Source organism: Scyliorhinus canicula, chromosome 9 (genome assembly GCF_902713615.1).
Source record: "Scyliorhinus canicula chromosome 9, sScyCan1.1, whole genome shotgun sequence".
NCBI lineage: Eukaryota > Metazoa > Chordata > Chondrichthyes > Carcharhiniformes > Scyliorhinidae > Scyliorhinus > Scyliorhinus canicula.
This window is the reverse complement of record NC_052154.1, coordinates 39,562,792-39,587,944: the sequence shown is the minus strand read 5'-3', so window position 1 is coordinate 39,587,944 and position 25,153 is coordinate 39,562,792. Positions and strand designations below refer to the sequence as shown.

The 25,153-nt window shown below is 44.3% G+C and overlaps 1 protein-coding gene across 4 annotated transcripts in view; it reads right to left on the bottom strand.

Moving 5' to 3' along the window:
* Positions 1 to 2,189: 2,189 nt before the first annotated feature.
* ankrd27 (ankyrin repeat domain 27 (VPS9 domain)) overlaps positions 2,190 to 25,153 on the bottom strand; it is a 100,596-nt gene continuing 77,632 nt past the window's right edge. For 2 of the 4 annotated variants that reach the window (XM_038806558.1, XM_038806560.1), the window contains 7 exons: positions 22,660 to 22,779; positions 17,040 to 17,213; positions 15,588 to 15,668; positions 13,403 to 13,517; positions 12,601 to 12,688; positions 8,373 to 8,445; positions 2,190 to 3,110 (listed from right to left, as the gene is read on the bottom strand). In XM_038806558.1, coding sequence (XP_038662486.1) covers positions 2,832 to 3,110; positions 8,373 to 8,445; positions 12,601 to 12,688; positions 13,403 to 13,517; positions 15,588 to 15,668; positions 17,040 to 17,213; positions 22,660 to 22,779 — 930 coding nt within the window. In that variant the 3' untranslated portion in view covers positions 2,190 to 2,831. Of the gene's footprint in view, positions 3,111 to 8,366; positions 8,446 to 12,600; positions 12,689 to 13,402; positions 13,518 to 15,587; positions 15,669 to 17,039; positions 17,214 to 22,659; positions 22,780 to 25,153 lie in introns of those variants that run through there. The other 2 variants (XM_038806559.1, XM_038806561.1) reach the window with 2 other exon arrangements.

Genomic DNA, 25,153 nt, shown 5'->3' with positions numbered 1-25,153 from the left:
AGGTAAGATGCCATGCTGCGGGACCTGTGAGCTTCAGGTCGGGTCTGGCAGACTTTGTGCCTGGGAGCTTGAGGTAAAGTGCCCCTTCTTACCGCACTCATTGCAGGTCACGTTCCGAGCAGGACAACGCTGTCTGGGGTGCTGGCCCTGGCTGCAGAAGTAGCAGCACAGCCCCCCTGGAGTTGGCGGGCTGCCGCGTGGCACAGTCTTGTGACGCGCCTGGGCCGGGTGATGGCCGCGCCTCCGACGTCGTCCACGAGGGTGCCGCGTGGTCGGACATGAAGGCATCCATCTGGAACGCTACTTCCAAAGAGCTACACAGTGTCCTTGAGGTCGAGGGTACCCCCTTCGTGAAGCGTTGTTGGATATAATTAGACTGGACTCCGGCCACATAGGCGTCCCTGATTAAGAGCTCAGAGTGCTGAACCGCCGTAACTGCCAGGCAGTTACAATTCCGGGCGAGTACTCGCAGGTCACGCAGGAATTCGGCCAGTAATTCACCAGGGTACTGACGCCTCAAGACAAGGAAATGTCGGGCGAACACCTCATTCACTGCCCTCATGAACTTTCCTTTTAGCAGTGCGATTGCCTCTGCAAATGAGGCCGCGTCTTTGATCAGCAGAAAAATTTTGGGGCTCACCCGGGCGTTGAGGCGATGCAGCTTGTGCACCTCGGTGACGGCGTTGGTCGATGAGTCGAGGGAAGCCTCGAAACAGCTTAGCCAGTGCTCGAAGATCGCAGTGGCGTCGGCTTCCTGCGGGTTAAGTTCAAGTCGGTCAGGCTTAAGAGTGGCATCGATTGCAATATCTCAGTGTATTAAATTGATGGACCATCAATAATAGACAAAGAGAGTTATATAACTAAATTGTGGCTTTAATACACTGAGATGTGTGCCTGCCTGCTGCACTGGGGGCAAGGCCACAGATCAGCCAACTATATACAAAGCCCGAGGGGCGGAGCCAACAGAAGCAACAACAGTAATAACAATGGAACAAACAATAACAGTGAATATATATATATATTATATATACACAGCTGTAACAGTGGAACATGGTTCACCACAGGGAGTTCCAAATCTCTACCATCCTTTGTGTTAAGAAGTGCCTTCTAACACCTCTCCTGTACGGTCTGGCCTTAATCTTTACACTGTGCCCCCCTGGTTCGAGAATCTCTAACTAATGGAAACAGTTTATCTCGATCTACCCTATCTTAAAATTCTGGGGAAAACTAGCCTAATTTGTAAACTCTCATAACTTAAAAGGTTTATGCAAATTTTTAATATTTCCCTTATAAACAATGTTTCAATGAGTTTATTGTTTTGACTCATGGTGATATTTAACCTTCACCCTTATTTGGGGCTAGTGATATATTTTATATATATATAAAATATATAAAATAAGTATTTGAAGATGGTTACATGGCAACAGCTTGCAGTAAATTAAGTCATGACTGAATACAGTAAATCTTCTGTTTGATGGATATTGGAAGCTTGTGAAAATTAAATTTGATTTCTACCATTTATATTTCTTCAAATCTAAAAGATTCATAGAACATAGAGTGTTTGGCCCATCAGGTCTGCACCGACCCACTTAAGCCCTCACTTCCACCCTATCTCCGTAACCCAATTCCTGTAATATCCAAATTTTATCAGAACATTCTTATGGAAATTCTAGGGCAAAAATCATCATAATTCCTTTTACAAACACTTTATAACTTTCCTTTACTCCATTGATATGCCAAAGCACTTCCCCAGCTGAAGTCATATCAATTTCTTCAAAGAATCATCAGTTCTATAAACAGGATAAATGTGATCTCTGGGAAAACTTTTAGGAGCATCTCTATACTCATCACATTTTGCAGAGTGTAGGCTTTCGCATTAGAGATACATGTAAAGCATCCCACAATCTAATTCAGATCCATAGTTCGGCTTTACATATACTTTGTGCATCTCAAGAGTGGTGAGATTCAAGTGATTAGTAGCATATGTCCAGACATGCTAAAACAGTGCCACCAAATACTACATCTAAGGGACCCAAATTATGAGGCTAGAGTTACTACAAACAGGTTAGACTTGCAGCATCCATGGTCTTTAACTATCTTGAAAGCCTGATCAGTAGCGGCGGCCGGGGGGGGGGGGGGGGGGGGGGGGGGGGGGGAATAGAAAAGAGAACACATTTCAAAATCCAAAGTTTTTTCCAAAGTTTATTTTTGAATAATTATTTGTTTATCTGAACAGTAACATTCCTGAAGCACATTTATAAATTAAATTTAAGGCACACATTGTTATAGAAAGTCCTCTTGAAAAATACAGACACCGACAGAAACAAGCTTTATCTGTGCTTAATAGAAGTTGGCAAAAGTTTAAAAAAATACATTTTTGATGTTTTAATGTTAAAATCACATTGCCAATAACCATGTGTGATTTTTTTTCACGTACATACATATATACACACACACACATAAACAAAATACAGAATGATGCAGGACTATTGGAATACTACACAGTAGCTCATGGACCAAGCTCAATTTCCCTATACAAGTGCAAAGTAAAATATTGCTACTGCAATACATTTATCCGTACGGTTTTAAGTGCTTTCCCCTTTGTGACCTCAGTGGATGTGTTCTTTTTACTTGGATTTTTATCCAAGGTTTCAGTTTTAGCAAATCAGTTCTCCGGTTGAAGGAGGTACCAAGAATTCCAATCCTTTTGTGTACATAATGTAGGTTAGGTACCTTCTTGGAGGCTGCATTTTGTTTAAGCAACTTGTGTACTAACATTTTTTTGGTTCCAAACAAAATTTATATTTTTGTGGCTGCCCACTTTTGCATCACTAACTTTGAAAATCTTGTGAATTTTGTGAACGATTGCAAAGTTTTCCAAACTCCCCCACAAATTCGGCGTTGCCGTTTACATCATTCAGTTTATTGGGTAAACAGTTTGCAAAATCTGCACCTCTCTTTCCTGGATGATCAGTCTTGATATTGTTTGCCGCGATTAACATTTCTTTCTCAGTTACAAGGTCACCTTCGGGATTAAAAAACGATGGCGCACTGTGATCCTTTGTTTCAGTTTGTTTCAAATTTCTTTTGTCAAAAGTCTTGATTGCCAACTGTCAGTCAGACAAAAACAAAATCAATGCAAATGTACACAAATTAGAGAACTACCTTAGAACAAGTAAAGGACAGCATTAATAAAATTGCAGAATATGCACAAAATTGGCAAAGGAGCTTCAATGCAGATCAAATGTGAGGTGGTACATTTTGTAGGAGGAATAAGGAGACCATATATTTCTTGGGCAATAAATGTCTAAATGGACAAGACCAGCCTTTCCCAAACCCTGGGCTTCCATGGGCCTCATCAAGGATTCCGTGGTGAGTCCAGCAGTTTTAAACTTGAGAAAAGCTGTCCAAGGGCAGTTTCTCACTTTGTTGGCGACTGATGGACGCACTAATCAGCCTATGCATCGGAGACCGGCCTCTTATCGGACAAGTCAGGGTGAGAGTAAAGGCCACCAGACAGCAGAGTAAGGTAGACCACAGCCACAGGGCGGAGGAGAAGCCAAGGAAGTCCAAGACCAGGGGTCCAAGGCAGTGAGAAATGAGAGGGTGGGTACGAGAGAGAGAGAGAGAGATGTTGAAGGGAGTGTGTGTGGGAGAGAAAGAGGGTGTGTGGGAGAGTGAGGGAGGGATGTGAAGGAGTGGGTGTATAAGAGATGGGCATGAGAGAGAGAGGGGGGGGGGGGATTGCATGCATGTTTGTACCCGTTGCCCAAAAATAACTCAATATAATGGTTCATAACTTCCTTGGAATTGAAATCAGCAGCGGATTGTCATTCCGTTGTGACTTCACAGCACTTCTCAAGTACCTGTCCAGCCTGCCCTTCCTGACTCAGGCCGGAGGAGATTCAGGCAACAAAGTGAATCTCCAGAGGCGAAGTGTAAAAGGATTGGAGTGAAGGAATACTAGTGGCTGTGAAGCAGGTGACTTTAAATGTCCCATTGAAAAAAAGGCCAGAGAGAAGGTAAGTGTCTAACATTGACAAATGAAATATAGGGGCTGCAGGTCCTGACATGGGGGTGGGGGTGGAGAATTGGTGATCAGGACAATCCCGTGCAGGGCTAGTTCTGGTCTTTAAAATAGTTACTCTGAAGTTACAAGTGCTTTTCTTTCTTCTTATGCTTTCAGAATAACTAGGAGTACAGAACTGGCAGAACGATCTGAAGCAAGGGATTTAAATTGCTTTGTTGGGTGGTTCCCAGCCCAGTGCAATTGCACTGGGGAAGTTATCACTTCTGGGCAATTGCCAGGTAAACCCTTACCTGGGATCTTACAAGAGGGGCTTCCCAGCACATTTATGGGATACACCCCAAATTCGATGTTGGGGAGCAGGAAGTTATGAGCCAATAAGAACGCTTCTTAGGGGTTTGGTCAATACTCTTGGGAAGTCAAAGTGGTTCCATGGCAGGAACAGTTTTGGAAACCCTGGGGTAGGCAAACAGGGACTTGAAGGTACAGATACATACCATCACTAAGAAGTAGCAATGGAACTTATCAGGCCCAAAGAGGTAAACAAAGAACTGGGCTTACTTCTAGAGGCTTATTTATTGTTTGTCCCTCGTTTCGAGGATGACTTCTACTAAGGGTTGTGTGTTTCTGCCAGACTGATTCTTGACCCGCAGATCTGTGAGCATATGGGTAGGATACCCACGAGGGCGAGTGCGGGATTTGCTTCCTTTTCTCGTCTGTCAAAGCTCTGTCTCAAGAAATTGTCACTCAAAGCATAATGCAGTTTAATGGATAACTTATCACCATTTTGAATGATGGTCAGCTAGGTCCTCCCAGTTATTAGTGTCAATGCCGCCATTCTTTAAGGAGAGCTTCCATCATGTCTTTGAAGCTTTTTCTTTGTCCTCCCAGGAATTGCTGGCCTTTGGGGAGTTGAGAAAACTGAACTTGGTGGGGGAGGCACTTTTCAGCCATCCAGACAGTGCCCAGTGCAGCAAAGTTGATTCTTCAGTTTTGGCCGAATGCAAGTGGAGCTGATTTCAAGACGGGCATGAGCGAGTGTTCAATAGTCCTCCTATGAATCCAGAGGATGTAGTCGAGGCATTGCTAATAGAATTTCTCTAACACTTGTGCGTTGTTGGGATGCTTTCCAGGTCTCACTCCAGTACAGGAGCGTAGTCACAGCAACTGTTCTGTATACTCGGAATGTATCCGACTTGCGGGAGCCTTTGTTGTCAGACACTCACTGCCATAGTTTGTAGAAGGTCGGGCTAACGCAGCTGATCTGGTTTGGATCTTTTCATCAATGGTGGCCCTTTGAGAGGGGTGGCTGCCAAGGTATAGAAAGTCTCCAGAGTCTGCGTTGTGATAATTCTGAGATTCTGCATCTTCGCCTCAGCGCTTATGTCCCGATCCTTGACTCAGATGATATTAAGAAAAAGTTATATTCTGAACTTGATGAAGTCCTCACTATCATTCTAAAATAAGAAAAGATCACCCTTGAGAAGGACTTTAATACCAGGATTGGCAGTGACACCAATGATTCGAGAGAAAACACTGGGAAAAACAAGGTGGATAAAGCGAATGCAAATGGTGATCTCCTACTGATAAAGTGTTCAGCATGGACTCATTATGACACAAACCCTCTTCCACCAGAAGGACAAATACAAACCACATGGACGCATTTCAGACTTAAGCACTGGCACCTCCTGGGTTATGTCATTGTCTGAGTCAAAGACCTGAGTGATGTCTGTATGCAGGGGACTGATATTTACTGGACAGATCATTTGACTTGCTTGATCAATGATAATCATCCACCGCGCACCAACACATCGCAAGATCCAAAAGTCCAAGAGGAAGATTAATATCTCCGCTCTAAAGCAGCCTAACCAAAAAGTGAGGAATTCCAAGTACAGTCATGACCAACTGGAAAATCTTCACACATCCAACTAGAAAGTAAACTGCACTAGACTCTTGTGTCCAGACAATTGGGTTCCAGCATTGCCATCACCAGGACAGGTTCAACAAAAATGCTGAAATATATGAGACTTCCTGCAACAAAAATGAGTCGTCCTCATTGCCTAGCAGAATAACCCAAGTCACAAGTCAAGGCAAAAGCGTTCCAACAGCTCAAGGTTGGAAGATAAAGAACATGTGGTGGGTACTGAACATCAGAGAGATCCAACAATATGCTGACCACGACATGTGTAAGATTTTGGAAGCCAAGGTCACCTATACACCAAGGTCAAATGGGCAAAATCCCCATTCCTCACAGGATAGTGCTTCCCTTCTAAAGGATGATAATGCCATTCATTAAAGCAGGAAAGAACGTTTTGAACAGATGAACATTATTCCAGTGGCTGCCAATACTCTCCGGACTATCTCAGAGTATCCTCTGATAGGACCCAGGGGTGAACCACCATTGATGGCAGAACTGCCACAAGTAATTGAATGGACAAAAGCTGCTGCCGCAATAGTATTCCAGCTAAGGTCTTCAAGGTTGGTAGGTTTTTCATCATATCAAGTCTCCAAGCACTCATCCTTAGGATTTGCGGGAAATACAACATTGTTAACTACCTTCAGGAAGGAAGGTAAGCCATGCTGTGGAAATTACCAAGGTGTTTTCCTCTTACCTAGAGCTGGAAAAATCCCGGCACACTCCTGAATTGCATACCATCTGTGGATGAGGAAATCTTCGCGGTGCTGTTTTTAGGGCGGGGACGGGATGCCTGCCACGCCGGTCAGGGGCCGTTAGCAGCGCCACCACCCCACCGATTCTCCGGGCCACGATGGATGGAGCGGCCGTCCATTTTTGGCCAGTCCCGCCGGTGTGGGTTACGCATGGTACCACACGGTGGGACCTGGCAGATACGTTGGTGTGGCAGATAAGTCGGGGGGGGGGGGGGGGGGGGGGGGGGGGGGGGGGGAGGGAGGGAGGAGCCCCGCCCCCCCAGGTGGTCTGGGCCACGATCGGGGCCCGTTCCGTGGGGGCACTTCTTCCTTCCGCGCCGGCCCCTGTAGGGCTCCGCCATGGCTGGCGCGGAGAAGAGACCCCCCCCCCCCCCCCCCCCCCCCCCCACGCATGCACCAAAATACGATGGCCGGTCTGTGCATGCGAGGAATCACACCAGCGGTTCCGCGCATGCGCGAGATCACGACGGCACTTTCGCGCATGCGCAAACTCCCACAGTCCCTTCGGCGCCGGCTGGAGCGACGCCAATCCCTCCGCCGTCCACCTAGCCCACTAGACAGGTGAAAATTCCTCACCTTGGGGGCCGTTGACGCCAGAGTCATTGGTACCAGTTTTCCCATCTGCGTGTGGACTAGGTCTCCGGAAGGGAGAAGGCCGGCTATGGTCCTTGTTGCCAGGCAAGTCCAAGAAAAGTGTTGAAAAGAACACCAGGACTCTTCACTGCATTCATCAACCCAACCAAAACATTTGATTCAGTGAATCACAAAGCTCTGTGGATTGTGTTCCGAAGACTTGGTTGTGCAAGAAACCTTCTCACAATCTTGCAGCTGCTTTATGATTTGACTGTAACTGTTTCTGAAGCAGATGCCTTCAAGTGTCAAAAAGGTTAGATGGGGTTACTGGGTTAAGGGGATAGGATGGAGGCGTGGGCTTGGTTGCTCTTTCCAAGAGCCGATGCAGACTTGATGGGCCGAATGACCTCCTTCAGCACTGTAAATTCTATGATTCTATGATAAAATCCAGGTTACGTGATTGCCCCCATACTATCTATAATCTAGTTGACAGTGGCGAGAGACATAGAATTGAAAAGGAGAGAAGCTATGTTAAACCTGTCTAAATCCTTGGTTCGAACACCCTACAAGCACTACTAACAGTTCTGATCTCCAGGTTTTAAGAAAAATATTAAGACACTGGAGAAGGTGGTTTAAATGTTAAGTCTAGCAGGAAGGATTGGACAGGTCGAGTTGCTTTTCTTTGGAAAAATGACTGAGGGGTAATTGGAAATATTATGAAAGAGTTTGATATGGTAGATATAGAAGAGGCTTCCATTTCCAACCAAGGCCAGTATGTGGAGACATAAAGAGAAGATAGTCACCAATGACTTCAATCGGGAATTCAGAAGAAACCACTTTACCCAGAGTGTGGTAGAATGTAGAACTCAACCACACAGAGTAGTTGAGAAGGTAAAATAAAGAGGAGCAGGAGGGGGATCACATGGATGATAAACATAGGCATGTGTTGGTTGGATGGTTTGTTTCTGTGTTGTTAACACTTTCTTAATGAATTCATTAACAGGATAAATGTACAGATTGCAGAAGTTCATTATTTTGCATCAAATGGCTTCATGATTTTCTTATTATTATCCAATAAGATTAATCTAGTTAGGTTTCATACCTGATGGATTAAGTGTTCATCAAATTTAGGGATACTTTTATCTCTCGTCATTGTCTTCCTTAAATTCTTGGACCTACAGACAAGGAATTAATCAAATAACTTTAATAGTCTTAAAAAAAAAAGTCACATCCAGAACATGGATAGATTTTATTTTAAAAAAGCAAGTTCCTCCATTTGATTTGATCTCATTCTTACAGAAACATTAATCTTACCGACATCCTCTTACTTCTTCAGTGAGTAAAGGAACACTAACCTTTGAATTAATGTTTTTCTTCTTTCCTCTTCCTCCATTTTTGGATTTTTTTTACTCTTTAATTTTTCCCCAAGTTAATTACATCAAACCATTCATGTGACTGAGTGCTTGCACCCTATAGCGCAAAATATGCATTTATCTGTCAAATACGTAGCTAATCTGTAGTGAGCAGGCAGAGATCGAACCCTCCACTGCATTTCAGATTACCGGTAATATTGTGTACAGCTGGCTTCAACTTCTATAAGAAGTAAGTGACCAGATCTCTTAAAGCACTGTAGGAGAGCAAATATTTGTAACAGAACTGTGGCATTATAGAAAATACTCGGAAGACAAAGGGTTAATGTCATATCATAATTAACCACTAGATGCAGAACTATATAAAGCAGTGACTCACAGACTTCTGGGGGAGAGCTGGAGGAGAGCTGGAGGAGAGCTAGAGAGAGCCGTGATAGTGAGTTCAGTACAGTTATAGATAGTGTAGAGAGTACTGTTAGTTGAGTGTAGTTTGTAGATTATTAGATTATTGTTTACTTTTGGAGTAAGTGGTCGAGCTTAATTAAGTAGTGTAAATAAATGCTAGCTTTGTTGATGACCTTAGCTTCTGTGGGGCGGGATTCTCCAATCGCCGACGCTGGAAACGCGTTTGCTGATCAGCCGGAGAATGCGTTAAGCTTAAATAGGGGGCGGTGCCCTTTTTGCGATGCACCACCCCCTCAAAAACAGGGTACTCCGCCACACGCCATATGGACGGTCTCGAGGCCCCCCCCGATGCTCCACCCTGACGTGCCGAGTACCCGACAGCATAGGGCACATGTCCCCTCACTTTTTGTAAACCTAGCATGGCGGCTGCGGACTGCGTCCAGCGCCGCCACAGTCGGGGGGAAACATTCCACTGGCAGGGGGGGGTTTCAGCGGGGGCTGGTAGAGGGTGGTAGGTTTTGACAGGCTGGGTCCGCGCGCGGCCAGCGGATGCTGCATGGTGCGGCCGTCGCAGTGCGCATGCATGGCCACAGGCCCGGCCATTCTCTGGCCGTATCCTCAGATAAAGCCAGGGTATTTACGCCGAGAGACTGCTACCCCCCTCCCACCCCACCGGGCGGAGGATCGCTGCGGGGGTGCCGCCGACTTTCTGGCCATAGGACCTGACGGATCCTGCAGACATAGCCGCAGAATTAGAGAATCCAGCTCGTTGTCTTTGTGAACACTACAATACCCATCCTGAGAACAAGAATCACAAAGAACACCACAAGAATTACTTATAACCGAGAAATACTTTTCAAAATGTTAATCCAACAGAAGGAATTTAAAACAAGAATAGAGGATGATGGGAAGAAAATCAGCAGATCTGCCAGCATTTAAAAAAAAAATATTTCCAATTAAGGGGCAATTTAGCCCCACCTACCCTACACATCTTTGGGTTGTGGGGGTGAAACCCACAGCAGACACGGGGAGAGTGCGCAAACTTCATGCCAGCATTTATTAGGAGAGAAACAGTGTCAACATTTCAAATCATAGACCCTTCGTCTGAACTGAAAGGAGGGAGAACGCGTTGAAGCAAACTGTAATAAAAAGTAACAACTTTAAGAACAAATGACAGATGGGCAATTGTGAAAGGGGGAGGGGGGAATTTGAATTGAGAAAGTACATATATGGAATATTTTGTTATAAATAATAAAAAGATAAGAAAGGGTGCTTTAAGATGGAGGAGAAAGGTCAAAATCTAAAGTTGCTGAACTCAACATTGAGCCCCCAGGGCTACAACATGCCCAATCGGAAGAGGAGATGCTGTTGCTCCACTTGCGCTGGGCTTCACTGGAGCATTACGGCAGGCCAAGGATCGACATGTGGAATGCCGACTGCGGGCAAGGGAAGCAGCTGTTTAGTGGTGACATCTCGCTGGAGTTGGCGGAGGACGTAGAGTATAGTGGGGTGAATACCGAGGACAAGGGGGACGCTATCATCATTCTGGGAGGGAGGAGAAGGGTTGAGAGCAGAGATGCAGGGAATGGGTCGGACCCAGTTGAATACTTTGTTAACTACCTCGGTTAAGGTAAAAAGCAGACACGTCAGAAGCACCATTTCCAAAGGTGGCATCATGTGATGGTGAAGAAACTGGGAAAATCAGATCAAGTCCTCACTGGACTTTGCAGAACACCATCGCTCAGTTCGAAAGCACGATCCAACCTTCCTGTTGCGTGCCATTTTTACTCAGCATCTTGGTCTCATTCCCATATGCCCATCCATGACCTGCTGCAATGCTCCAGAGAAGCTCAGCTCAAGCTGGAGGGGCAGCATCTCAACTTGGGCATTCAGCCCTCGGGGCTCAATGTTGAGTTCAGCAACTTTAGATTATGACTTTTCTCCTCCATCTTAAACCCCTCTTTCTCTTCTCCTACTTCAAAAAAATCATACTACATGTAGTATTTCATCAATGCAAAACAAACTACGATCAAAACCTATTCCCAATCATTCTAGTGACACACACACAGACACACACACACGAGAAAACTGCTTCACTTATGGCACAGTATGCTTACATGATCTAAGCCAAAGAAACATACCATAGAGATTTTACCATGACAAAGCCAGCCTGGGTCAGCTCACAAGAGTGATTTGTAACTTTGTGAACATACAGCTTTTCCATGATTCCACTCAGAACTTACTGCAATAACTGAAACTTTATCCCAAAAGTATGAAGCAGACTTCATTGCTTAGTCACACCGCTGTGAAGTTGGCAAAGACAATGCTTCTCACGCATACATACTTAAACATAAACATAGCTCACAGCTTCCAACTACTGGTACAATCTTTCAATGGTGAAAAAGAATATGAACACGTTAAAATATAAATAATGACGTAGTGTATCAAAGCTCATTTTAATTTCAAAATGTTACTTTGCACTGTTGGAATTTTATTTTGCTGCACATTCTTACCATTATAAAACTATAAACATTTAAATAGACCTTTTAGTACGATTATGGACATCATGATGTTTTGTATTGCACATTTGGGGCCACAAACCAGCTCAAAGGCCACCAAGTTAATGCCAATGTTGTGATGTAAAAGTAGCACCGATGAACTTCAAGAATTAATTTCAAAATTCCAACAAGTGATCTAAGAGGGGATGTTATGCTGCACAATGATACATAGATCAGGCTCAAGACATGTTTGAGGTGATATCAACTTTTTGTGCTAATTGACTGGTTCAGAAATTGAAAAGTATGAATTAGGCTCCCTATTCTTTTTCAGAATTAGAAACAGGCACAGCGCTGAGTTTTACACTAAATTATGAAGAATCACATACATTTTTAAGATTTCTAAATGTAATGGTGCTTATAAATGATGACAATGTTAACTTCCTTATAAATAACAATCTAAAGTAGGTAATGCAGTGAATTGATTTGTAAATTGTTATTATTATCTATAAAAATTGGTGACTGCTTGGGTTGGACTATATTCTGGTTCAAGAAGGACCAGCCATCCCTTCACACCCACTGTCTGAATATTCCCATCCTAGATAATTTGACACATTTGAAAGATACTCTTCGCTGCAAGCTTTACCACTGTAACTTTTGCCACTTCTTTTTTAAAGTAAATTTAGAGTACCCAATTCATTTCATTTTCAAATTAAGGGGCAATTTAGCGTGGCCAATCCACCTAGCCTGCACATCTTTGGGTTGTGGGGGCGAAACCCACGCAAACATAGGGAGAATGTGCAAACTCCACACAGACAGTGACCCAGGGCCGGGATCTAACCTAGGGCCTCGGCGCTGTGAGGCAACAGGGCTAATCCACTGCGCCACCATGCTGCCCTTTTGCCACTTCTAAAGAAATATTCCAGAAAACATTCTCTGCAAAAGATTGCACATGAAAACTAATGTAACTGAATTAAAACCTGACGTTGATAGCAGCCAACTGGAGTGAATTTCCACTCATTGTGAAACTACATTTCCTCCACATCAGAGTTTCACTTACTTGTTGAATTTGTGAATAGACTGCACAAGTTGAATCCTTACACTGTTGGGTTCGTCAATCGCTTTCAGCTTCTTAACAAACACATCAGCTGAAAAGCAGAATAAATATCATAGAATCATAGAATTTACAGTGCAGAAGGAGGCCATTCGACCCATTGAGTCTGCACCGGCCCTTGGAAAGAGCAACCTACTTAAGCCCACACCTCCACCCCGTCCCCGAACCCAGTAATCCCACCTAACCTCCTTGGACACTAAGAGGCAGTTTAGCATGGCCAATCCACCAAACCTGAACATCTTTGTTCTGTGGGAGGAAACCGGAGCATCTGGGGGAAACCCATGCAGACAGGGGGAGAACGTGCAAACTCCACACAGACAGTGACCCAAGCCGGAAATCGAAACTGGGACCCTGGTGCTGTGAAGCAACAGTGCCAACCACTGTGCTACCGTGCCGCCCATCTTCTGAGTTTATACTAAAAGGGAAACAAGCTAAATTTCCTTATTAATTATCTCCCCTTTCCTGAAGACAATGACTTCTGTATTGGAGTATGGTCACCCTCTGGCTATTCAGCCTCAAGGTATCTCAGCCAAGTCCAATTCTGTCTTCACCTGATGCCCACACACATGGACTTCCACTTGTGGGAATCTTGAGTCAATTTTTCCCATTCTTGTCCCAGGGACACTTGTCAAATACAGGATCCAGACCACGATCCCAGTAAATTCAGCCAATTAGCAAGGGTTTGAGAAAGTTTAAGTTGCAGTCCAAAACAATTTTACTGAATGATTGACTTTGAAAAACTTCTTACATTTGTTTTTGATGTCAGTGGGTATTGGTTTCCGAGCAGCATTTATTCTGAAAACACCATCCTCTTCAGTTACATGATCCGAAACGGTTTCTAGGATTTTCAGAATCGCTTCATTCTGAGGTAAAAGATAAAAATAAATTTGATGCAATTTCATTACTTATACATGTATAAGTATTTAATATTTAGTATTTAATAAATCTTCATATAATCTAAATTTGTCTGCTCAAACAACATTCCTTATGTAGCTTCAGAGTGCTGTAATATTGATATGAACAAATAGGAACACAATAACATAGAAACAAGGAGATCATTCAGCCCCTCTGCCGTTCAACTGGATCACGGCTAATTTCTACCTCAGTTCCATTAGCCCATCTTTTCCCCTATATCTCCTGATATGCTTGCCCAGCAATCATTTATCTATCTCAAGTCGTGAAAATTTCAATTGGCCCAGGCTCCACAGCCTTTTTGAACAAGGTACATCAAATTCCTTTATAACTTTAAAGATCTCGATTAGGTCAATTCTCCACCTTTTAAGGACAAGGGAATGCAAGATTAAGCCACTGGTCTTCATAATTTCACTCTCACCAGCAACAACTTTCATTTATATTGTACCTTTAACATAGTTAAACATCCCAGCATGCTTCACAGGAGTATTTTCAAACAGTTGAAGGTCAACATTCCATTAACCTTTTCATTTCTTGGGTATCTAGGTACTTGGCTTTAGATTCCAGGGGAACATCAATCTCACATCCCACTAGAGAACATTCCCTTTAACTCCCCCAATCAGCATTCTTATCTCCTACGTCCCAATGAATGTCCCATCCGGCATTCTTATCTCCTACCTCCCAATCAATGTCATGTGCTATAAATAAAATTCTACGGTCTTTCTAGTGGGAAAATGGGGTTTATATTGGTTTGTCTTTCTTGTATTCAAAATAGATAACTTGACACTTCTCTACGTTGAACTGCATCAGCCATAAGTGGCAATGTTAAAAGCTTAACAAGACACAAACTGAAATACTTTTAATGGAGTCTTGTATAGAGCGACACAGTTCTGTTACATATTCAAATTCTGGAAACTGGAAAATCTGATAGACTGAGTGACTAAATTAATTAATTAACAATTGCAAAAATAGGTTGCCAGTTGCCTAGACACAATACCTACAATATGCGTGCCAAAAAAAAAGATTTACTTTGGAAACAAAACATTTATAGGAACCCAAAAGCTAAAATCTTAGGTTAGCAGTCGATTGGCAATAAATAATTCAATACTAGCCTACATCAAAATGTAACGCAACATTTCTAATAGGGCCTCTGAAATATTTGTTAAGCTATCAAACGCTATAAAATGAAAGAAAAATAAATTAGCCAATTTACCAACTGCTGACAGCACAGTACAAGACCAATGTGGAACAGAAAAACAACCCTGCGGTGCAATATTCATATTTAATGATGCAACAACTGAAGTACAAGATCTAAATTAAAACCAGATGTGCAGTAAAGAAAGCGTGGACGTATTCTCATACATGGAGTGAATTCTAAATTCCTACAAATGAGATTTGCTGCAAAGAAAAACTGCAGTCACAATTTAATAAACTATAAGGATCAATTGTCAATTCTCATAAAATTATTCCATTTATATAGTGAATAAATAGCTCATATAATTTTTATGGTAAATAGATACTTTAGTCGAGCTTATCTGTCCTTTTTTACAAAACTTTGGTGAATTCGGAATCCCTGAACAGTGCCACTTACCCAAGATTGTAATTTGCTCTTAGAATTGAATTTCAAGCCAGCTTTAATGAAAAGTCAATAAACTATAGCCATACAATTTCTCATGTGTATGCGCTTTTGCCAGAGAGCTATTTTGCATTGGCAACCTTTCAAACTGAAACTAATGTCAAATGACAAGTGCAAAGAGAGGAATTTTGAGAAGAATACATTTGCAGTTTGCAGAAAAGAAAATCCAGATTTGGATGGGCCGAATGGCCTCCATCTGCACTGTAAATTCTATGATTATTCATCACATGGTGCACTTTGTGTTAAGAATACGTTTTGCTTTGGAAGGACAGGTCGTTAAAAAAATCTCATGGACAATGAAATCAAATTAATAGACTGGGATAGATTTTATTAATATTAAATAGGAAGAATACTCTTAATTTCCAAAAGTAATCCAAAATATTACCCCATCAGTAGGTAACTGGTTTTCGTCTGATCCCGTTTCATTAACTGATGTTGGTCTGATCGTTTCATTTACATCTTCCAGCTGAGAATGATAATTCATGTAAATAAATGGCAAAACCTGCATCAATTTGGGAAGCAGAGTTGCTTGGAACAGAAAAGTCTCTCTGCAGAACAGACAGAGGAGTTGGAAGATGCAGAATTGGGATGAAACTGTCAAAGCATTGTGTGTGTGTGTGTGTGTGTGTGTGTGTGGGGGGAGGGGGGGCGCGACAGTTCGTCAACCTGTTCGTAGACTGTTCGAAGTCAACAGCGACTAGGGAAAAAGCGAGATGGGAGAAAATAGGCAGGGGCACACAACTCTAAGGGGAGGCGGGAAAGAGCAGATGGGGGGGGGGGGGGGGGAGAGGAGAGGAGGCATGGCAGGAAGAGGGGGGTGCGGAAAGAGAGGGGGGAGAAGGCCCTCCTCCCCCAAACCCACAAGGCCGGCAAAAGAAAACATAAAAGGGAAGGGCAGGAGGAGAAAGGAAGGATAAGGGCAAGGGGACAGAACACTCTGAACGAAAGAGGGGGATGCCAAAGGAAAGGGTGGGGGGGAAACGGCAAGAAAGATTGTATGTACATAAGAACCACACACACTCTAAATATTGAATATAAAGTGTTACTGTGTATAATTGAAAATGCCAAGAAAAACATTTTAAAAAAACTGTTGCACTACTGGTGGCAGGAGGTAAGCAAAGCACAACAGGTTTACACCACCAGTTTCCATTGTTAATGTGAACATTACAATTTAAAAGTGCGATTAACAGGTCAGATTTCATTGGCAGAAACTACATGCAGATGCAAGTAAAAAAAAAATAACTGAATGAGAAAAGAAATGTTCTGAATTTAACTCGTCCACATTTTCAGAAACACGTTATCCACATTCATTTTTAAACACAGACTAACCATGACTTTCTGAAAATGCAAAGGTTCTTTGATCGGCTGTACGTGGAAGAAATGCACAGGCAATGGTCCTTTGGAATAATTTTATTATTACACATATTAGGTGTAGATATAGGCCACTTGCCCACTCGAGCCTGCTCCACCATTCAAGATCATGGCTGATCAGATTCTGTTATCAACTCCATATCTGCTATCAACTCCATATCTACTTTGACTCCCTTGTTAGTCAAGAATCTACCTGCATCCGCCTTAAAAATATTCAATGATCCTGCCTCTGCCATTCTCCATAAATCATTTTCATAAGCAGATTGAACAGTAATTTCCCAAAGGAATTGATTGCACATGAAACATTTGAGAAGAAACATTTGAAAGGCTTTGGTGAAAGAACAGGGTATAAAGACAAATCTGATAGCTACTTCGAAGAGCTGGCACAGGCAAGATGGCTCGAATGGCCTCCTTCCATATGATTCCATGATACATTAGAAGTTAAATGTCAGTTTCAAGCTTGTACCTTTCCACAGACTTCCTCAGCACAATCTACTGGTGTACGCTGTTGTTTATTTCGCAAATTGACTGATGCTCCATTGCACAAAAGTAGATTCACAAGAGCTTCATGTTTTCCCTTTACAGTCTCGTGCAGAGCAGTATTTCCTTGGTTGTTGGCAAGATTAACAGAGGCACCGTGCTGAGATTTTCCAAAGTAAGCAGACATTAGAAACACTCACCAAGTGTCAGGAAACTACATACATACAAAAACAGCAAGACAGAAAACGCAGCCAAGGACCTCAGTTTATTTTCTAACAGTGGCCATGCAGTGACTATATATCACCAACGAGAATATTCATTGCTGGCCCGTAACAACTATTCTAAAAATAATGACATTGGGCTGGATTCTCCAATCCCCCAGCCGCGTGTTTTTTGGCAGTGCCCCCTTCGCTGGCGGCGGGATTCTATCTTCCCGCCGCTGGTCAATAAGATTTCTCATTGTAACCATCCGACACCGCTGCGAAATCCACAGGTGGGGGTGCTCTGCCAGCAGGAAGTGAATCACCACCCTACACCGCTGCGAAATCCACAGGTGGGGGTGCTCTGCCAGCAGGAAGTGAATCACCACCCGACACCACTGCGAAATCCACAGGTGGGGGCGCTCTGCCAGCAGGAAGTGAATCACCACCCTACACCGCTGCGAAATCCACAGGCGGGGGTGCTCTGCCAGCAGGAAGTGAATCACCACCCTACACCGCTGCGAAATCCACAGGCGGGGGTGCTCTGCCAGCAGGAAGTGAATCGCAACGGCCGGAGAATTCCAGCCATTGTGTATCAAATTGAAATATTTCTCTGATCTTTACAGAGCAGCAAGTTAGAATTGGATGGGAAAAATAATGAAACATTGTGCAGAACATGGTGCATGTAGAGCATAGAACATGTAGTGCAGAAGGAGGCTATTTGGCCCATCGAGTCAGCACCAATCCTCTTAAGCCCTCGCTTCCACCCTATCCCCGTAACCCAATAACCCCTCCTAATCTTTTTGGTCACTAAGGGCAATTTATCATGGCCAATCCACCTAACCTGCACGTCTTTGGACTGTGGGAGCAAACTGGAGCACCGGGAGCCACGCAGACACGGGGAGAACGTGCAGACTCCGCACAGACAGTGACCCAGCGGGGAATTGAACATGGGACCCTGGCGCTGTGAAGGGTCACTTGTGCTGCCCTGGTTTCTAGCTTTCTAGGTTGAAAAGGTGGAAAATGGAAAGGGGGTTGTGCGAAGATGGGACAAAAGCACTCATAACAAATCAAAGAAGAACCAGTTTGTATTCATATATCTTTCACATCCTGAAAACATCCAAAAGCTTTACAACCAATAATAATTCAGCATAGTTAATGTAGGGAAACATTTTTTCAAAATATGTTTATGGAAATGTTTTCATATTAATCAAAACAACCCAAAACAATCAACCAGATATAAATAATAGAAAATAACAAAAAAGCGGGCAGCACGGTGGCGCAGTGGTAGGACTGCAGTCTCACAGTGCCGAGGTCCCAGGTTCGAACCCGTCTCTGGGTCATTGTCTGTGTGGAGTTTGCACATTCTCCCCATGTTTGAGTGGGTTTCGCACCCACAACCCAAAGATGTGAAGGCTAGGTGGATTGGCCACGCTAAATTGCCCCTTAATTGGAAAAAATGAATTGGGTACTCTAAATTTATGTTAAAAAAAAGCAAACAAAAACATGCACACCTAACTAACTTTAACACAAAAAACTAACCTACCACCACCCCCCCACCCCCCAAACAGCTGACGGTGACTAACTCCCCCAAAAAGGAAATTAATGGTTGCAATCTTAGGGAGAACCCCTCCACTGACCCCCGATGGTGAACTTGACTTTCTCCAAATGCAGAAATGACATGAAATCACCCAGCCAAGCCACGGCACCAGGCAATGTAGGCGACCTCCACCCAAGCAGAATTCACCTCCAAACCTTCATCAAGGCAAAGGTGAAGACATCCACCTTCACCACATACTGAGCCACCCGGCAAACATTACACCCTAAAATATGGCAACCTGTGGTCATGGGTTCAAGTCTAAACATAGCGGGCATGATTCTCCGCAAATCCTGCGTGCCGTGAAGGCTGGCGTGAAACTGGCCGTGTTTCACGCCAGCCTCGGAGCTCCGTCCCGGGACCCGATTCTCCCCCCCCGGGCGGGGCTAGTATCGGGGCCGGGGGAATCACGGCGACGCGGAGTTAGCGAATGTCGCTAACTCCGCCCGGCAAGAGTCACGGCGGCTGACGCACACGATGACGTCAGCCGCGCATGCGCGGGTTGGACGGCTCCAACCCGCGCATGCGCGGATGATGTCATCACGCAGACGTGTCAAACCCACGCATGCGCGGGCCGTCATGCCCCTCAGCCGCCCTGCGGACTAATCCTGCGGGGCGGCGGAAGAACAAATAGTGCACGGGTATCGGACCCGCTGCCCGTGATCGGTGTCCACTGATCGCAGGCCCATGCTACCCCTGGCACGGCCAATTGGTGCCATGGTTGTCCAGAATGGGCACTTTGCGGCCGTTTTCACGAACGCTGAAACTAGGTGTGATCGCAGCCGTGAAAACGGCCGTAAACTCCACGGTATTCGGCCCATCGGCCTGCGGAGAATCGCTGTTCGCCGTAAAAAACGGCGAGCAGCGATTCGTGTCGGGGGGCGGCCGGAGAATAGCGGGAGGCCGTGAAAATTGTCGGGATGGCCCTGCTGCTATTCTCCGACCCGTCGTGGGCAGCGGAGAATTGCTCCCAGTATCTCTGACATGGGGCGAAATTCTCCGATCCCCAGCAGGGTCGGAGAATCGCCCGGGACCGCCAAAAATCTCGCCCCCGCCATGTCCAGAATTCTCCCACCCGCAAAAAGTCGGCGTGCTGCCAATCCCGCCGCCCGCCTCGGAGAATGGCGGGGGTCGGCGGGAGGCTACGGGTTTCTGTGCTGCCGTTATTCTCCGGCCCGGATGGGCCGAAGTCCCGCCGCTGAGAGGCCTCTCCCGCAGGTGTGGTTTGAACCACCTCTGTGCCGGCGGGATCGGCGGCGTGAGCGGGCCCCCGGGGTGGGGCGATCGGACCCCGGGGGGGTGCCCCCATGGTGGCCAGGCCCGCGATCAGGGCCCACCGATCGGCGGGCGGGCCAGTGCCGTGGGGCACTCTTTTTCTTCCTCCGCCCCCACGGCCTGCACCATGGCGGAGGTGGAAGAGAATCCCCCAGCGCGCATGCGCCAGTGGTGACGCAGCGGCAGTTGACGCACCGGCGCATGCGCGAACCGGCGAAGGCCTTTTGGCCAGCCCCGGTGCCGGGCATCAAAGGCCGTTGTTGCGGGTTTTGGTGCCAGTCGGTGTGGTGCCAACCGCTCCGGCGTGGGCCTAGCTCCTCAATGTGAGGGCTTGGCCCCTAAAGGTGCGGTGAATTCTCCACCTTTGGAGAGGCCTGACACCAGAGTGATTGGCGCCACTCTGCTACGCCGGGACCGCCCGCCCCGCCGGGTAGGGGAGAATTTCGCCCATGGTGTCAAAGAAAGACGTCCAGAAGTCTATCAACTTGGGACAGGACCAGAACATGCGTATAAGTAGCCAGCCCAGGAGAACAGCGCTCACAACTATCCTCCACCCCAGGGAGAAAAACTGCAGATCCTACCCCTAGTTAAACGTATCCTATAAAAAAAAACCTGAATTTAATCAGACTCAGCTGAGCACATGAAGATGTGGTGTTGACCCTGTGAAGGGCCTCACTCCACACTTAACCATTAAGAATGCGACCCAATTCACACCACTCAACCGAGCAAAATCCATTGAAAGGATATAGCCATATATGTCCGAAATAGACCCCCCCACCCGGTCAGGCCCAGCCAGAGACAGAATCTTCTTCAAGAGGGAAGAGGGTGGTGCCAAAGGAATGGAAGAAAAAGCTTTCCACAAAGAATTGCAAATTTGAAAATACCTGAAAAGACTGAAACTGAGCATTTGGAATTTTTCAACTAACTCCTTAAAACTAGCAAACCTCCCCTCCACAACCAGGTCCCAAACTTGATTATTAAAATGAGGACCAGCGAGTGGATAGACATATATGGATGATAAGGGAATAGTGTAGATGGGCTTGAGTGGTTTCACACGTTGGTGCAACATAGAGGGCCGAAGGGCCTGTACTGCGCTGTAATATTCTATGTAAGACAGGATAGAGGGCCGAAGGGCCTGTACTGCGCTGTAATATTCTATGTAAGACAGGATAGAGGGCCGAAGGGCCTGTACTGCGCTGTAATATTCTATGTAAGACAGGATAGAGGGCCGAAGGGCCTGTACTGCGCTGTAATATTCTATGTAAGACAGGATAGAGGGTCGAAGGGCCTGTACTGCGCTGTAATATTCTATGTAAGACAGGATAGAGGGCCGAAGGGCCTGTACTGCGCTGTAATATTCTATGTAAGACAGGATAGAGGGTCGAAGGGCCTGTACTGCGCTGTAATATTCTATGTAAGACAGGATAGAGGGTCGAAGGGCCTGTACTGCGCTGTAATATTCTATGTAAGACAGGATAGAGGGCCGAAGGGCCTGTACTGCGCTGTAATATTCTATGTAAGACAGGATAGAGGGTCGAAGGGCCTGTACTGCGCTGTAATATTCTATGTAAGACAGGATAGAGGGCCGAAGGGCCGCAGGGCCTGTACTGCGCTGTAATATTCTATGTAAGACAGGATAGAGGGCCGAAGGGCCGAAGGGCCTGTACTGCGCTGTAATATTCTATGTAAGACAGGATAGAGGGCCGAAGGGCCTGTACTGCGCTGTAATATTCTATGTAAGACAGGATAGAGGGTTGAAGGGCCTGTACTGCGCTGTAATATTCTATGTAAGATAGATAAAGGAGCTTGAAATGCTGCCCAAACCATTTCCAAATTCTCAGAGAGGAAACCACTGGATTCAATTAAAATCTAACAGGGAAAAAGGCAAAAGTGTAGTCACTATTGCATTAAAAACTAGAGATAGTACAGGAACACGCATCCATTTGACCCCATATGGATCGGGATCACTAAATTAAAATATCATCTTTTTATTGGATGCCCAATTGTAAAACAACAAATTGGGGAGGGCCAAGCCGCTGGTCTCTTGGGAGCAACGCTCCACAGACTCTGGGCGACTTACCCGCCCAAGTAAATGTAGGGGAAGATGACAGCCAATTTGAGAACAGAAAAGTTCTATAAACAGTACTCAAATAAATGACCAGGTAATCTGTTTTAGTGGGTGCTGCTTGAAAGATAAAAGCCAGCCAGGAAACCAGAAGGACCCCTCTGCTCTTCTTTCAATAGTGCCATGGGTTAGACTCTCCTGAAGGGACAAATGGGACCAAGGTTTAAAGGCTCACAGGGCAGCACTCCATCAGTACTGCACGGATGTGTCAGTCTAATGGTGCACTGAGGTCTGTGGAGTGGGAGCTTGGACCTACAACTTCCTGACCTGGCGAGAATTCTACCAATCGAGTCAAGCTGTACAATAAACTAATATTTTTCAACCATGCACATTAAAAAATTTTTTAACAGCATTAGAAGAAACCACAACACTTAAACAGAACACATTTCAGGCAAAATGGTGTTCCTACCTCCATCAACAACTGAGCAATTTCCAGATGTCCTTGAAGGCAGGCATGCAGCAATGATGTATTACCATACGAATCTTTCTTATTCAATTTTGCGTTATAATTCAGCAAGTATTTAACTATCTGTTTAAGAAAGAACAATATTTTTATAATTCTTAATTACTTAAATACAGGGATATTAGAATAATGCAAAGGAAGCAGGTTCCAAAGTTGCTGCTTTTTTCACTGGAACAGAGAAAGTCAAGAAGAAAAGTAATAAAAGTTTTGAAAATGAATGGTTTTTAGAAGTAGCGAAAACTGTTTCCGCAGGTTTACAGATTAGTAGCAAGCATAGACTCCCAGATTAAATTTAGTGTAATGAAAGGAGACATCAGAAAAATTATTTCATGCAAAAGCACCTTGGAATTACGAATAGTTTATTTGACTTTATTATTTAAAAATAAATGTTACAGGAATTTAAAAACAACAAATAGAAGGGCAAGGGAAATGTGACTGGAGACGATAACTCAAATTGAAGAGCTAGCATTGACATAGCTATACTGGGCCAAATGGCCTAAAATTCTAGACTTTTATGTTCTTCAGCGAACATAACATGAAGGCAAAATATAACAAAAGAATGCCATTATTTGAATATGCAAAGTTTTATTTCAATTTTAAAACTTCTAATTCGGTGTGTAACGGAAGTGCAATGTTTATACATGGTTAGAAATTAAAGGCTGTATATTTAAGCTTATAAAAGGTTTTGCTCTGAAAACTGAACAATGACTCCTATAATGTTAATATATGCTGAACACTTAAAATTCCAGACTGATGTTTTAAAGCCTGTTGTCAATCATGATCAAAAGGGTTTCTTGGGCCGGTGAGTAGATAGCTACATATCTGGAGTATTCTTTGAAAAGGTCGAAGAACATTTACATCTTACATTAGATATTTCTGGGTAAATTAAATTTAGATTTTTAGTTATTTTGAAAGAATTACATATACAAATACCAGGAGTAATGCAGATTGATAATCGATAATTATACAGATTTTTTCAGCTAAAAGATGCAATATCTTATTAATGAACTCAGTACTTAATTTCTCTTCTAAAATAAATCAAATAGTTTGCAGTCAATCAAAAAGGAGGAACGCATATAGTGCCTTTCACGGCCTCAGGACATGTTAGGACAAGTGTTTGGCAGAAAATTAAGTACTTGTGATCTGTAATCACTGCTGTAATGTCAGAATTATGACAACCAATTTTCACACAGTAAGGTTTCATAAATTGTAATGAAATAAACAACCAGATCACCTATCTTGTGTATTGGTTAAGGAATAAATATAGGCCAGGACATGGGAAGAATTCCTGTACTCCTCTTCGAAGAATGTCTTGCTATCATTTAAGTTCCCCCAAGAGATAGCCTTGGTTTATCATGTCATCTGAAAGACTGCACCTCTGACAGGATAGTGCTCCCCAAGCAATGCACTGAAGTGAGCGCCTAGATTATGGTTCTTATGCCTTGAGCGGGGCACAACTTTCTGAGTCAGCTGCTACTTACCCAAGGCTGACACCAGTTTCATAGTGAGTGCAGAAGGAGGCCATTCAGCCCATCTGGTCTACACCAACCCTCTGAAAGAAGACTCGACCTGGGCCCACTCCCCCACCCTATCCCTTAACCCTGCACATCGATCACGGTCAATCCACCTAAGCTGCACGTTCTGGACAGTGGGAGGAAACCGGGGCACCAGGAGGAAACCCACGCAGACATGGGGAGAATATGCAAACTCCACATGGATAATTATCCAAGCCCCTAATTGAACCCGGAACCTGGCGCTAACCATTGTGCCGCCTTGCAGTTAGAGACTACTTGCCTGTGGTCAAATTTACTACCTAGCTGGATGACTGTGCCGCAACCTAAAGTTCCCATGCAGACCATGAACAAGTCAGCCCCTTTACATTTTCTTTGTGTGGCCATACATTCATGATAACCTAAAAGGGGTTGTGCACTTACATAGATCACCCACAAACTCCAAAAAAAGAGGGCACCTTGTTTGTGGCTATAGATAAACTATTAAACTTAATTTCAAATAGGACAGAAAAATTATGAGTGAAAATATGGACTGCTAACGTATGCAACAGCCTTTTAGCCTATTCCTTCCACAGACAGTCTTCAATTTCTTGTAAAGTGCACTCTATTTAACTTATCGGATCTGAGGGGATGCATAAATATGGGCTTATCTTGAAAAGATACAAAATTTCCTCTGCAGGCAGCATAACTGTTTTCAAAGATGATGCACTACCATATTCAATCTTGATACCATATTTAATCTTAACCAGGTGCATTCTCCACTAGCAGTAAATTAACAGATATTCAGCACATCAGAAAAAGAGAAAATCTACAAATTGCTTTGAATTAATAACTAAAAGTGAACCAGCTTTATGTCAATTTCACTTCAAGTTGACTATATAAAAATATGAACAGGTCTTGATAATCTAACGTTTCTGCTGTCATACTTG